The 16,524-nt window shown below is 37.1% G+C and overlaps 1 protein-coding gene across 3 annotated transcripts in view; it reads right to left on the reverse strand.

The window, feature by feature from the left end:
* Positions 1-6,794: 6,794 nt before the first annotated feature.
* Positions 6,795-16,524, reverse strand: part of LOC110448302 (carnosine synthase 1-like) — a 13,605-nt gene continuing 3,875 nt past the window's right edge. The window contains exons 3-7 of one of the 3 annotated variants that reach the window (XR_002462697.1): positions 16,063-16,243; positions 11,765-12,064; positions 10,704-10,966; positions 7,170-9,859; positions 6,795-6,849 (exon numbers count right to left, since the gene is read on the reverse strand). Coding sequence is in view for 1 of the 3 variants with exons in the window: in XM_021494470.1 (XP_021350145.1) it covers positions 8,591-9,859; positions 10,704-10,966; positions 11,765-12,064; positions 16,063-16,243 (2,013 nt within the window). In the remaining 2 variants the exon portion in view is untranslated. Of the gene's footprint in view, positions 6,850-6,884; positions 9,860-10,703; positions 10,967-11,764; positions 12,065-16,062; positions 16,244-16,524 lie in introns of those variants that run through there. The other 2 variants (XR_002462698.1, XM_021494470.1) reach the window with 2 other exon arrangements.

Consider the following 16,524-nt stretch of genomic DNA (forward strand, 5'->3'; position numbering starts at 1 on the left):
ATGCCGTCATCAAGGTACATGACCACTCTATATCCATGCGCCCGCCAATGTTTAATCAACACCCTAGTAACCTTTGTAAAAATATACCCTGCAGTAGAAAGACCGAATGGTAGTACGTTGAAAACAAAATAGCGAACTCTTCCTTCGATAACCCACGAAAAACCGAGGTAAGTTCTATGTTCCGAAAAAATCTCTATATGATGGTAAGCTGACTTGAGATCGAACGTAAATACCCAATCACCTTTCCTGAACATGTCTAATGCTACCGCTGAGTCCTCGTACTTACACTTGAATTTGTACAAACAGGGATTCACGTGTCTACAATCAAGCACTAGACGTAACTTCTCTTTGTTACCTGCCACAGTCAATGGATTTACCACCCTGGGAGCATTGTCAAATTCCTCTACACACCCTTTCAAGAGTAAAGCCTCTATTTCATTCAAAACAAAATCTCCGTTATCCCTTGCAGATTTATTATTTCTCATCACAATGTTTTCCGGCAACGAAAACAAAGGCAACTTATAACCCTCCTGTATCACGTCTAAAACATTCCGACAAATGGGAATACTCTCCCATTCATTCAATGCTTTAAGCAACATTCCTACCGGTGACCTGACCTCCGTACCTGGGATTGAACCTCGAGCACCTGACTCTACTACTCTAGTAAATTTGTTCACCGGACCGTTACCAGCCAAAACAAAAGCACGTGACTTGTCCAACATTCCCTCAACTGATACGAATACGTTTCTCACCGACATACGTGCTTCCACACAACCAAAGTTTTTACTTATCTTATTTGGGCCTTTCTGCATACAGTCTATCCTCCAATGACCACACGCAAAACATGTTCCAGGACGTCTGGTCGTGCCTGTCGTCGTCGCCTCTGCTGTCCCAGGCTGGCTCTGTGTATGTGTCTTCGCGGGGGCGCCATAGGGAAAATATCTCCTTTGACGTGCAGCTCTCTGATTTTTCATTTTCCGTTGAGCCCGTGCTTCCGCTCTCGAAATCCGTTTCTCATCCTCGGAATCCTCCGCCAAAGCATTCGTCTCGTACTCCTCTACTACTTTCCATCCCGTTTCAGAGAAGTCGGCTAACCTAATTAACTTTTGTCTATGTTTCAAAATGTCGATACCCTCGGCAATTTTCGTGCAGGCCCTCTCCCTGTATACGTTGTGTGACGGGTTTTCCTGCAACGAAGACTGTGCCTCCTGTAACTTGTGTTCTATCTTTGCATTTACTTTGAACTGTTCCTCGTTTCCTTTCTTCTTAAATTGGTACGTCGATATTTCCGACATTTTAGATAATTGAACGTCGGAAATAGCTCTCTGGGTTTCGTTAATTTCTTGCTTAAATGATTCCAGCTTGGACGTCATAATCTCTTCTAATTTATCTAACATATCACTCTGTGAAAACGTGCGCTGGCCCGCCATCTCGGGGTTATCTGTCTCCATCAGCAAAATTCAGTGGTCCGTTCCTAAGCTGACCAAAGCGCTAGAATGCCTAAACCTCCTTACCTTATTACGTCATCACTTACCAAGCAATCTCATTGGCTAACCATAAGAGCTCGTGCTCCCCGACCTATACGAGTACTCCGTACCTATAGGACAAATATTTCCCGCTATTCTACGAAACGCGGGAAATTTAAATTACAGTTTCTGTGATTACATTCATCAATATCTTCATAAACTGACTTAAGAACACAATTGTCGCATTTAATTAGTTTCAACCAATATTTGATTATTCGACACTTCCTGATGATATGCAAAGGCAGACCTCCTAATTCAGAATATACCATAAAAGATGGCGTACTGTTTTTCACATTCATAATTCTTTTTAAAAAATCAACATGCACTTTTTCTACTTTGTCCGCAATATTGAAACCCCATATTTCCCAACCGTAATTAAGAGTGGAGGAAACAAGACATCAAAAACATTAAGTTTAGATTCTACATTGAGGGACAAATTTGTTACAAATTCTTAACGCATTATACATACATTTACGACCTTATTCAGCAATAGTAACTTGAAGGAGGGGCGGTACTTATTTCGAGCAATAGTGTTAACCACTAAAACATCTAATTTGTACTTCCTAAATTCTCAGATTAAGTTAATCTACGTGACGCCTTATCACAAGAAGAAGAAGAAGAAGAACATCTAATATTACTACACAGCGGGATAGGTCCAAACAAACCAACTGTAGCAAATTCCAGGGTCCCTGTGACTGAAACCACAGGTAGTAACTTTGTGGTCTTTACCTTCGAAATAACAATAGCCTCAGGTAAAAGGGGTGACCACGCGTTAAAACAATAATAAAGGTAAGGCCAGGTATCACTATTGTTTGTACAATATACTTTTCAAAATGACGGTCAAGAGAAAGCGATAAAAAAAAACTTTGGTTCAGGGCTATTTTAAGGAGGGAATGACATAAGTAATTCAGATTTCAGATTACGTTTTCATCACTCGGACAAATGAAAATGTGTAACTTGAGGTTGTTCAAGTTCTTTATTTGCTGAAGTTTTACAACCTATGGCAAGACCACTCACACTAACTCGCACACATCATCCTCATCATCTTCATTATCCTCATCTTCTTCATTATCCTCCTCATCCTCATCATCTCATCTCATCATCATCATCATCATCATCATCATCATCATCATCATCATCACCATTATCATCATCATTATCAACCATTATTCACCCTCATTCACCCATACAAGACTTATCAATATAATGGTATATTACATAATTTGTATACAATAAACTGATGTACAACATGTATCTTAACATGACCTGTTCTATTGATGACCTCTTAATAAATCTGCTCTACGTTTAAACGCTAGTGATAAATACTTTCCTAAATTATTAAGTTCTTTTGTGTTTTCGATTTTGAGTAATTGAACAAATTTATACATGCTAGGCCTTTTGAAATAATATTTCTTTATGTATTTAGACCGGAGGTCTGAATAGCGATTACATTTAATTATAAAATGAGATTCATCTTCTATATCATTTTCATTACATAAAATACATTTTCTTTCTTCTCTAGGTATATCTCTGTAACGGCCACGTTCAATAGACAGGTCATGCGCACATAAACGTATCTTAGAAATATGTTTTAAATAATTAAAATTAATTGCCTTATGAAGATATGGTTGCAATTTAATACTTTCCACCAAATGCTGATATAATACTCCTTTAGAAGAAGAATGAACTTTCTCAAGAAAATCTTGCTGAAAACTATCACATAATCGCTGCTTATATATTTCACTACAATGATTAATACTATCAGTCACAAACATGTATCCAAGGCCGACTCTTGAAAGATCATGTTTTAAATTAAGGATCCAGGGGTCTTTGTTTTCAACCATATCAACATAACAAGCTTTCAGCACACAGTTATCAGAACGTTGTAATTAAATCCAATACTTATTTTTTTTAACTTTTCTTTACAGCTCTAAATGAGATCTTCCAAATTCAATATAAAGAAATGCAGAGTTTGTAGATTTTCTTAATCCTAATTATGATTTTAAAAATCCAATATGCAATTTTTCTATTTCGGGTGCTTTATGAAATCCCCAAATTTCTGAACCTTACATTAAAATACTATTGACAAACGTGTCAAAATCAGCAAGACGAGATTCTATATTAAAATAATTCTTTTTTCATACATTATTTATGGCAAATAGTGCTTTTCGACCTTGTTCTGCTATTTTTTTTGTGTGTTTTTGTAAATTTTCCATTATAATTTAAAGTGAGACCAAGATAATTAAACTCATCAGCTACTTCAATCGCATCATTATTATAAAACCATTTTTCTTTTGCTCTTATTAAACCTCTATTTCTAAAGATTACTATTTTCGTTTTATCTATATTTAAAGTTAAGCTCCATTTTCTACAGTAATCTGCTAGTGAATCTAACATTTTCTGCAAGTCTTCTGGTGTTTCCGATAGTATGACCATATCGTCTGCATACATAAGTAAAAATAAAATAATCGTTTGAATTTCTAGTGATAAGCAATTATTTTTTATAGGTACAGTACGGAATTAGATTATCTAAGTCCGTGAGTACAGCAAAAAATATGATTAAGCGTAACAGGGTGCATAGAATGTATACAGGTATGTTGTGTTGTAAGATGTATAGATAAGATACCTATAACTTACGCTCCGGCTTCAATATCATTCATATAAATACTGATAATAATTATCAAATAATACCACTAAATAGAATATTATAGGAATTATACCTGTTTGAGATATAAGTAGAGAAGAAGGATTAAAAAACCAATAATCACACGGAGTTCGCTTGCAGCATTTTAGTTGGATTTGTAAGATAATACAGGAATAATACTCTATGCAAACACATCACTTCACCTGTTTTATAAATATGATGATATTCATAATGAATATTTTTCAAACACAAGTTTCATATTTTATCTCCTTTTGAACATTTGCTATAGCCTAGTTTAAATAAAAACAAGCAATTACACGTACGTTATTTAGTTTGGGTTGTTAATTATTTTTCGACAAATTGATTAAATATTTTTTAGCAAGAAATTCAGAATTTGAGACTAAAAAAATAAACTACCCACTAGACGTATTTATATGTATTGTTGATGTCGAAGAACCATTTTTCAAGACTACTCCCGTAACTTCACCTTGAAAATATAGAAATTAAACAAAAAAGATAATTGAGAAACCACCAACATAAAATATACTTTTAATCTGATCAATTGATAAAAAGGAATGTGTTTAGGCGTCGTGTAGATTAACTGATTAGATGTTAAATGTAATGTACTGTTGAGTTACAAACGGATGCCATTTAAAGTTCAATTCCATTTCAAAACGAATTATCAATATTCTCCAAAATTCGGCGGACAAATCATTATTCCAAATTATCAGAGTTAGGGTCAGAGACCGACACGTTTCCGCGAGTAAGTACATCTAAATTGAAGTCCGTTATTGGTCTACTATGAACGGCGTTTTAGGAGCGTGTTTAATTAAACTGTGTGTGTACGTTTGCGTTGAATTTCCGTTGCGTTTCCGTTGCGTTTGCGTTGACTTTCCGTTGCGTTTCCGTTGCTTTTGCGTTCCGTTTGCGTTGCGTTTGCGTTTAAACGGACAAGAAAAACGGTCCAGGGTCTGTACATGGGGTAGTCACAAGGTACTGGCCGTAGGTCGTTGGTTTTTCTCCGGGATCTCCGGCTTTCCACCACCACCAAAAATCTGGCATGTTCTTAAATGACCATAGCTGTAAATAGGACGTAAAACGCAACCAAACCAAACCACACCAAACATTGAAACAGGTTTCATTTTTTTATTTAAAAAGCGCATAAACACAAAATATGTGTTTAAATTGTACATTTGATAAATATATCAGACTTTCAACTAAAAATATAACGTAAATATATACACAAATGTATATCTGCCATTTGTAAGCGTTACATATTATTGTTAGTATTATGTCAATTCGGGAGCGCAGTAATTTCCCATGAAAATGTAAAAGCCAACATGTAATAACGGTACACTCTTAACAATATTTCCAAAAAAACACACAATCACAATTAAGTTACATAACGTACCAAAATAAGATCATACATTGCCGTAAATTGCTTATGTTGCCAGATTGTGAATCCAGGTGTCACGCTCACATACGCTCTCTGCACCCCTGGAATATGTCATAGGAAAAATGAAGGCACGAATATAGCTGTTTGATTGGTCTCGCGTAAAAAACCACCTGACCAATCGCTAGGCTGATACCTGTCCTTTGAAGATAACAAAGGAGCGGCACCCGACCGGCCTGTCAATTTTTACCGTTACGTGACCTCAGTATTCATTTTATGTACATCAAATGATCGAACTAGTCTCATCCACATGGTACCCCACACTGAGCCTTCAATTTTGCTTTGACATATTCCAGATGTGCAGGGAGCGAAAGTGAGCATAACCCCTGGAGTATCGAGGATAAGCTGACCATGGTACATTTTGTACCTTCACATTATACAATTATGATCCATTTATGAGGGACACAAGCATATTTGTTTACATCATACACAATAAAAAAAGTTCCTGAAATGAAAGCAGAGTAGTAAGCACAATAATATTATAGATATATAAATATAAATATAAAACCTATTTTATCACAAAATGACCAAGTTCTTCCAATAATGCCTTACATAGATATCTAAAATAAGTTTAAAAGAAAAAAGAAAAAAAAAAAAGGTAAATAAAAATACAGGACAAAGATCTTGGTCATTTTTGGTTTTTATTTTGAAGACAACTGGACACTTATTATATGCTAAGTAAATAGTACATTGTAGTTCATTTATTTTTGACAAAAAAAAGTCAACGCCAACCAGAAACGCATATTAAAAAAGCGCCTAATTTGCTGTTGAAAAAACTACCTACATGATAAAACTAACATGAAATAAACTTGATATACAGTTTGACGTCACTTGATTTATCCCATCCAATCAATTACGCAGTCTCATGTTAGTACATCAAAGACTTTACGTAGTTTATTTGATCATCTATCTATAGCTACAACTGTTTGGGAGTCCACCTATCTATATCTACAACTGTTTGAGAGTCCACCTATCTATATCTACAACTGTTTGGGATGCCACCTATCTATATCTACAACTGTTTGAGAGTCCACCTATCTATATCTACAACTGTTTGAGAGTCCACCTATCTATATCTACAACTGTTTGAGAGTCCACCTATCTATATCTACAACTGTTTTCGAGGCCACCTATCTATATCTACGACTGTTTTGGAGGCCACCTATCTATATCCACAACTGTTTGGGATGCCACATATCTATATCCACAACTGTTTGAGAGTCCACCTATCTATATTTACAACTGTTTGAGAGTCCACCTATCTATATCCACAACTGTTTGAGAGTCCACCTATCTATATTTACAACTGTTTGAGAGTCCACCTATCTATATCTCCAACTGTTTGAGAGTCCACCTATCTATATTTACAACTGTTTGAGAGTCCACCTATCTATATTTACAACTGTTTGAGAGTCCACCTATCTATATCCACAACTGTTTGAGAGTCCACCTATCTATATCTCCAACTGTTTGAGAGTCCACCTATCTATATCCACAACTGTTTGAGAGTCCACCTATCTATATCTACCACTGTTTGAGAGGCCACCTATCTATATCTACAACTGTTTGGGATGCCACATATCTATATCCACAACTGTTTGAGAGTCCACCTATCTATATCTACCACTGTTTGGGATGCCACCTATCTATATCTACAACTGTTTTGGCGGCCACCTATCTATATCTACCACTGTTTGAGAGTCCACCTATCTATATCTACAACTGTTTTCGAGGCCACCTATCTATATCTACAACTGTTTGGGAGGCCACCTATCTATATCTACCACTGTTTGGAAGGCCACCTATCCATAGCTACCCCTGTTAGCGAGGCCACCCATCCATAGCTACCACTGTTAGCGAGGCCACCCATTCATAGCTACCACTGTTTGAGAGGCCACTATCTTTATCTACCATTGTTTGGGAGGCCACCTATACATAGCTACCACTGTTTGAGAGGCCACCGTTTTTGTATAGCTACCACTATTTTTGAAGCCACATATCTACATATACCAGTGTTTTAGAGGCCACCTATCTATATCTACCACTATTTGGGAGGCCATCTATATATATCTACCATTGTTTTAAGGCCACCTTATTATTTCTATAACTGTTCGGGAGTCCACTTATCTGCAATGGATAACTACCACTGTTTGGGTGGTCACCTTTTTATAGCTACCACTGTCAAAGGTCACGTGTCTATACGCAGTTACCACTTTTAAAGGAAACCTCCCTATAGCTACCACTGTTTCTAAAACCACCGATTTATATTTACTAATATATGGGACGCCACTTCTTTATAACTGCTATAGATTATAATAATTTTTGATATATATACATTTACTGTACCACTGGTTTGCCAACCTTCTTATTAGGACAGACCCGTTGTTACAGACAGAGGTAGTTAATGCTTGATTAATTGGTCGCTGTATATATAACGTCTTCGCCATATGATGATGGTTTCCTAAACAGTTAACGTGTCGCACTTGATCCGATGTTTAAGGATGTTCTCCTTAATCTGACAAACAATAATTACACAGAATTTCCAGAGATTCAGATTAATAAAGACTTTCGGAATTTTTCACGGTCGCCATCTCGTTGGTTAGAAAGCACTGCTCTTAAGAGGTATAAAGTGTCTACCGATAATGATTATCGTTGTGTATAATGTGTTTATACTAGTATTTTGTTAAAAATGCGTTTAAAATGAAAACATTCTACAGATAAGAGATTTGTTTTGTTGTCTTCTATCACATATATCTGAAAGGTATATTTTGTATATGTAGACTGAACCCGTACAATCGGGGCACCTGCCGTTATCGAATGAAAGTATTGTTACCGTGTTATTCGCGAAGACAATAAAATGTCATCTGTCGATAGAATTTTCTCTTTAACAATAGTTTGTCAAGAGATATTAAGAGTCACAACTTAATAGTTTATTTTTCGGGGTTTTTTTTGGTCCCCTTGCGAGTTTTAACATAACATGTATTCGTCGGTGTTCGGATGGAATTGGGAAACATAAGCCGGAACGTCGTAAGACGAATTGTTTATTTCAAGTTCTGAACATAATCTGATCAGTTCAGACTTTGCCGTTTCCAAATCATCGGCCACCACGGCGAAATTAGAGAAAGGTTCTTCAACATCTTCGTCTGCGTCTAAACTTTCCTCTGCGTCCAACTCATTGTAACGAACTTTGTGAGATTCGTGCAGACTGTAAATTTTGTTCGTGATATCGACACGGGACAGTGTCTCCCTGTGGGCCGAGGGAACGCACATAACTCCCATGATATGGCAACGAGGCGTAATGGTTCGAGGCAAGATTGGCTTAACGCCGGCCGCGATCATGAAAGAGCAGAGAAGTAAATCAACATCATAGCAAGCTTTGATCCAATCTCTGAGGTAGAACCCACCCATCCGGGCATTTATCTCCAACAGTTTTGGACCTGTTGGCGTCATAATCATTTCGACGTTAAAAACACCGTTTGTGAGTCCGACTTCTGTACAACATTGGTATGCCGCTGTTGTCAGCTGTCCAGATTTGTCCGGTGGGAGGCATGTCGGCATAGAGGCTGCTGTTTCTGTAAAATTTCCTTGTCTAGTTGGGCCATTATCGGAAATAAAAGCGGCGATGAGTCGTCGTTTGTAGATGATGATATCGATGTCGTGTTCTGTTCCTTCGTAGTACTCCATCAGCATCATGTCATTTCCGTATCCTAGACCTATGCCGGGATGATCCGACTCCTGCCGAAGACAACTTCGGATTTTTTCGTACTCGATTCGGCACTCTTCTTCGTCATTGACAAGCTTGACCCCTATGGCACTGGAACCGTATTCAAGTTTCAGGACGGCAGGGAATCTAACATGCGTTGCGGCCGTGTCAATTTCCTCGGATGTTCGTATAGCAGCTGATCTTCCTGTATACAAATACGTTCGAGGGAAGTGTGGAATATCAGCTGTTCGCTGCCTTAATAACTGCTGAGTGGAACTCTTCTTTTTGGCGATCAGCGCCCCCTGTAGACTGGCACCACTGTAATGCATTTTGTCGCAAATATTGGCCGCAAGGGGGCCACAGTCTTCCCAGAATGTACAGCATCCGTCGACGACGTCAATGTCGGACGAAACAAGTTGGATGATATTTCTTGCGTGCCGGTCGTCCTGCATATGGTCGGAGAAATCATATTGAATGAATTTGTCCACGTCCCTGGACACAAAGGAATCTGGAACATCGTTCACGAGAAAAACCTGAAAAATTAAATAGAGACAATAATATGACTGACACGCAGTAATATATAAGACCAACCTACACTTAACAGAACGTTAAAATAAGCATTTATATTTAAGAAATAATCAACGTACATGTATGTGCATGTATTATGGTGGATAGTTATATGAATATGTGCTAATTCCCAGCCCTAATTTGAGTAGCGACGTCATATGACGAGTCTGTAAATCTGTTACAGACCTCGTTCTATGAATAAAAAAGTGTTACAGATATCGATCTATAAATATAAAAGTGTTACAGAGAGCTACTAAATATATAATAGACCTAGGAAATTTTCCAGCCAATCTGTTTATGTGCTGCAAATCACAATGCCGGATTCAACTAAACATGAATTATCTCATCAATTTCTGAACTATGTGATGCTATTGATGATGTTGATTGTGCAAATGATATTTAATTGAAATGAAATCTCATACGAATTGAATCTGAAATTGTGTTTGTCATTTTGTGGTTGAAGTCCTTCACTCTGTGATTCCAAAATGGTCCATGCCATCCATGTTTATGACATGAAAACTGTAGTACAACACCGAGGCCGAATATTGTTCAGACCAGGTCCGTAAATCAGGGATAAACCTCATCGGAAGTCCATAATTGTTTATTATATAATGAAGGTGAGAAAATGTGGGAAAAGGGTTATCAACGAAGTCCGCTTCGTTAATTATAACGAAGTAACGAATTATAACATTAATTATTTTTCTGCGGCCTTGGTTTATTATTTTTCCAACATTTTCGAATCCCGAGTTTTCTATTCCACCATGATATATAAATCATGTGTATCCTCTGGTCTCTGTCATAATCTCATACCTTGATTCCGTAATCCCGCGCTGCTTTCCAGATAAAACGTTTACTGAAGCCACCCGCACCAATGACAAGGATTGTCTTCCCCTGCATTATGTGGCGCTGGGATCGATGCGCCATATTTTCCACGAGGGGGCCAACTGAACATCCTTGGGTTTCATGGTTCATTGATTCGAACAGCTGACAGTTAATTGTGCAGTCGTGACTGTTGACCTCTATGGCAATCGGGGTCAAAATACCGCCTTTCTCTCCGAGAACGAAATCTAGTCCTGAAAAGGGGAGATAATTAAGTTAAATAGGTCATTCATGTAAAAAATGTTAACACGACTTAGTTTTCGAGCATGGTTTCCCTTAATAAGCGTCTATATAAATGTATATATTATATACATGTACTCAGAGACGTATACGTGTTATATACGTCTCTGATGTACTTGACATGATATTTGCTGTCTTGTGATTAAATAATATTTTGTTTTGCTTGATTAAGTTATGTACTAGGCCAGAACAGCCGAAAGTTTTGAGACCATAATCTCGATCAGGTGACTGAATGATTAACCAACCAGGGTAACTAACAAATGGTTGTTAGAAATCGAAATATCATGACTAATAAGTAAAAAGTTAAGAGGAATCAATCTCAATGTTTCGAAATCAAATATGGTGGCGCTCGATCGTATCTAATTTGTTGATGCTAAAAACACGCGTTTCCGTTGGTCAACACCTTCGTAGTGTGTGTATTATCTCTTGTTGTAAATGAGGTTTGAAAAGATTGGTCTCATATTTTCCTTATATGTTTTACTGGTTGATTTTAAGGATATCTATTTCATATATTTTTTAAATGTTTCCAAACGTTTTATCCACATCTTTGTTACAATATCATACGCCATCTGATACAACAAGCATTCAAATGTTCAATAGTGGCGTCACCTGAACATGTTTCTTATCCGACAGAATGCATTTGACTGGGAAATCTTTAAAAGTAGGTACTGCGTGGAATTTTCAAATCTATGTCCCTTTCAATCCCTGTTTTCTTTTATAACAAAAGTATCTAAATGTATAACGATATTTACCCACAATATCTGTTTGACCCCCAACACCTCCACGTTCTAGTGACGTCATTTCCTTTTCTATTTTAATCATCTCTCCGAGAAGATCCTCTGATATTTTTGAAGTCCTGTCACGAAGACGCTTTCTCTCCTCGGCGTTTGTAACTCCACATGAGCGCAGCGTCGTGTCAAACGTTTGAGGGATCGTGTTATCGCCATTGATAGGCTTGTCCCTCGGTCCCACACCACATATAAGGGTAGTTGTTATCGGACGGTCACCGAATCCTCTACACACCGTCGACCTCAACCGGAACGAGAGCTCAGCTTCAATTTAAAAACATGACATTTAGAAACTGACTTTGTCGTTATACGTATCAAAATCTGACTTAAACAAAGCATGGATAAAAAGGAAAATCGCAGAAGGAATAATTATGGCGTGCCTACTGTTTAATTGTACTCTTGATAAACTTACAGTGGGTTAATATCACAGAGAGAACCAGTTGTGCTTTACGTTATCATGAGAAAAAGAATTTTACCGTCCATAAATTTACAACTCGTGTTTTTAAAGTATACAAATCACTATAGAAATGTATAACATACATGTACGAAATCGTGTCATACATTTTTGCTTAAATCGATATATCCTGCACTTCAGACCTCTCTCCCTTCCTCTCCCTTCAGCATTGTAAGCTTTTTAACAACTCGTCCACCGATGAATGGTACAGGAATTTAAGCTTCTTTATATATATGACAGATACGAACGAAATATGATACACGACAGGTCGCTCGGTGTTGTCATACAATGAAGGGCAAATTTATCACGAGGGAAGTGTGATAGGGTCAGCGGGATTTCGTCTTCACATTTTTTTCTCGATAACACTATCTCTGGACGTCGTAACACATCACAATGTAACTAAAATTACCCACGTTATCAGCAAAATGGCAAAGGTTTGAAGACCTTTTTAGCATTATCAGGACTTCAGTAAATTCCAAGCGTATGCAATCAATTATAATGCCTGATTTGTTTGAGATATATTATCTAGTCGTTTCTTCATGAAAAATGTGGGTTTGAAGTAAATCGAAGTCTAGTGTGTTCGCATGGGTAAAAAAAACCCAGTGAAAATGAATAGTGTAGCTAAATCATTTTTATTTAATGTTAAACAATCATCACATTCAGGTCACAACCAGACTGCAAGGCAGATTTAACAGCCCAACAAATCAGGTTGATTCTTATCTCTAATACTTACGGATCATGTCAGAACGTTTACCTTCAGACGTATGTACATAGACTTATTACTCAAAATTTGTGATATCTTTTAAAACTGGGTCCAGATGTAGTCTTAATTGCCATGTCGGTATGAATTCGAATGAGTATATACGCAATCCGTGAATCGCATTAGAAAGTGGTGCATGACCTATATCTGCAGTGTCTTGTATGTAAGGTATTTGTGTTCTGATCGGTACGACGTTTACAATCATACCTACCGCGCGTTAAATCTGTGCCCCAACACGGGAGTACACGCAAGGCGCAGTTGAATCATTGCTTAGCGCAAAGGACTTTGGGCGTTATGGGTAATGTTTTGCGCCATAAAATGTAAACATTTCAATTTGAATTTACCGACCAAACTCTGTTATACACATCATATTGGCTAATTGGGACTATCTTCCTCGGTGCATATATTTTCCAATGCGCATGCGTAGATGCCCTACCATAGCAACAAAACATTGCGTTGCTATGCAGAAAAAAGACAAAATATGGTGTCTTTGGACAGTTAGCATGCAAAAAAGAAAGCCTCAGCATGTGACAAACTAACAATTATTTTTACTTATGAACACTGTTATAACAATGTTTAAGTATGTCAAATATATATTTGTTTGTTGCATGCGGAGGCTTTTAAAAATTGTTTAGTTTCTTTCCTTCAAAATGGCCGATTTCCATCTAAATAGCGCACAACAGACGACATTCACGCAATTTGTGATGAAATTGCGGGTTTATGTCTGTCTTTGTATTGCCATATCTCCTAAACCAGTAGTCAAATGAATTAGAAATGTATATAACAACTTATTCTAAATCCCCGCTGAGGCCGGATGTGACCCTTAACACTACTGAGGGTAATGGTACTACATGACAAACACTACTGATGGTACTGGTACTACAGGACAAACACTACTGATGGTACTGGTACAACAGGACAAACACTACTGATGGTACTGGTACTACAGGACAAACACTACTGATGGTACTGGTACTACAGGACAAACACTACTGATGGTACTGGTACAACAGGACAAACACTACTGATGGTACTGGTACAACAGGACAAACACTACTGATGGTACTGGTACTACAGGACAAACACTACTGATGGTACTGGTACTACAGGACAAACACTACTGATGGTACTGGTACAACAGGACAAACACTACTGATGGTACTGGTACAACAGGACAAACACTACTGATGGTACTGGTACTACAGGACAAACACTACTGATGGTACTGGTACTACAGGACAAACACTACTGATGGTACTGGTACAACAGGACAAACACTACTGATGGTACTGGTACAACAGGACAAACACTACTGATGGTACTGGTACTACAGGACAAACACTACTGATGGTACTGGTACTACAGGACAAACACTACTGATGGTACTGGTACAACTTGTTCACAGATCGTACCAAGATAACTCCCCGATAACTTTAGTTTTTGTGTATCTTTAAAATGCAACCATAAAGAGTTAAAGCTTCTCAGATGATAGCAAATACTTCATTTGAGTGAAAGTGTACCTAGTGCACAGTATATTGACCTTGAGGTTAAAAATAAGTGATTAAATAATTATTAAGACAACCACCTTGTGAGCAACTGCGCCCTAAAAATTAGCTTTCGGTAATCTATTTGGATAATATTCTACAAATAATATCTTGTTTATTTATTTATGTCGACTAATTTAAAGTCATAGAATTCATAGACTTATTAAATAAGAAGAGGACTACCGGTGCGTCACACTGAGCAATAATTATATAAAATGGCGGCATCACGTGACACCACTTGCGATCAGGTTGCTATGGCAGCAAATGAAATGTGATTGGCTCACAAAGTAAACTTGCAAATATATTGTAGACACAGGAACATGATGATTTTCCTGATGATTATTCATAACATGATAAATGGAGTTATTTACGCATGATTTTAGCAACAAATATGAAGGAGAAATGGACAGTATTAATAGATTCATATGCTAGGAATTCAAAATGACCAACTAATTGTTTGAAAATTAAGTTTTTTTAGAGAAAAATAAAAAATAAAATGAAATGTTTTATTCTAGGTTTAACAGTACTTTTAAAAACCAGACCATTGTCCGTTTTTATTTGTTTAACACCTAATCTTCCCCGATACGACTAAGGAGGAAGCCGGAAGATATCCCACACACTTGTGTTTATCACAGGCTGATTGACAGGAGGTCTGCTTATGTTTGCACATACTATTCATACCAGCCACTTGATAGACCAAATGCTTGTCTACAATGACTGATTTAGACAGTATCTTTGTCTATTTGGGTGTGACAGATACCAGTGTCTACAGATCATTGTTTTCCTTATTTGCCTACATACAACACGAAAGTGTCTTAAATCTTTTGAAATTGATTGAATGATCCAACGTTATGCAACATAGGATCAAATAATTTGAGAAATAGAGGGAAGATAATATTGTTTACTTTCTTCTTTGATGATGGTGTTTGTTGGCTCTTCAAACGACTGTCGTTGTCATATACAAACAAGGCAGTAATTGATATTATTTAATCAATATTTAAGCGTAATGGCATTGCATAACAAACGGTCGCTAGTGATATTTATAAAAGTGTTGATCATTTCATATAGGCATGTGATCGTTTCTTTTATTGCTCATGATATTCATCCAGTGATACAATAAATGATAACATTTCACAAATTCCTTCATAGAAAAGGTAGATCAATGAAAGGTATGTAACACGTATTTATGGATTTCTCCCTACATTTCTATTTTTTATTTTTGTAACCGTTTGTTTTCAAGACAGCAGTTATGAGAAAGAGTTGACCTGTTTGCACATATATATTACAGCAAGGTACATGAGATGGGGAGGGGAGTGTTATACAAGTTACAAAGAAAACAGGCATATCCAGCTTTTAGCCGTAAGGAATTATATATAAAATCGGCCCCTTGCATATGTACATGCATTTATAAACAATTATTAATGGTTAAGAGTAATTTTATTTATAAACGTATCCACAAAAACTAATTTTAGCTCTGCTTCTATATAGTTTTGGTTTTATTTACCGAAATGTTTGTAATTCTGAATGGGCGGAGCGTAGAACGTCTCCACGAGGATGCCGTTTTCTGGTTCCATGTCCTTCAGGAGATGAACGACAGCCTCAACAATGCCAATGACGTCACTTCGAGCATGATACGTCACACCAAGACTCCCATGCCAAATAACTCCAGAAGGTTTAACCACAACCTGAGATTTCATGAAAGGAAAAGAAAAAAAATAAGTACACAAACTCGACTGCGCATGTCGACGTTAATGACGTAGTATGAAGGCGGCCTTACAACAATGTTGACGTAACGTGTTGTTCATTATTTTATTATGTATGCATGGCCGAATTGTTATATTCTTTGTTGGTAAATATCTGTACTGTTTAATTTGCACTGTATTTTAGTTTAAACATATTTTATTGCCAAGCAAATGGATTGGGCACAAGTTATCAAACTTATATTAAGCCCTTTCCTAGCAAATTA

This window comes from Mizuhopecten yessoensis, unplaced genomic scaffold (genome assembly GCF_002113885.1).
Source record: "Mizuhopecten yessoensis strain PY_sf001 unplaced genomic scaffold, ASM211388v2 scaffold3989, whole genome shotgun sequence".
Taxonomy (NCBI): Eukaryota; Metazoa; Mollusca; class Bivalvia; order Pectinida; family Pectinidae; genus Mizuhopecten; species Mizuhopecten yessoensis.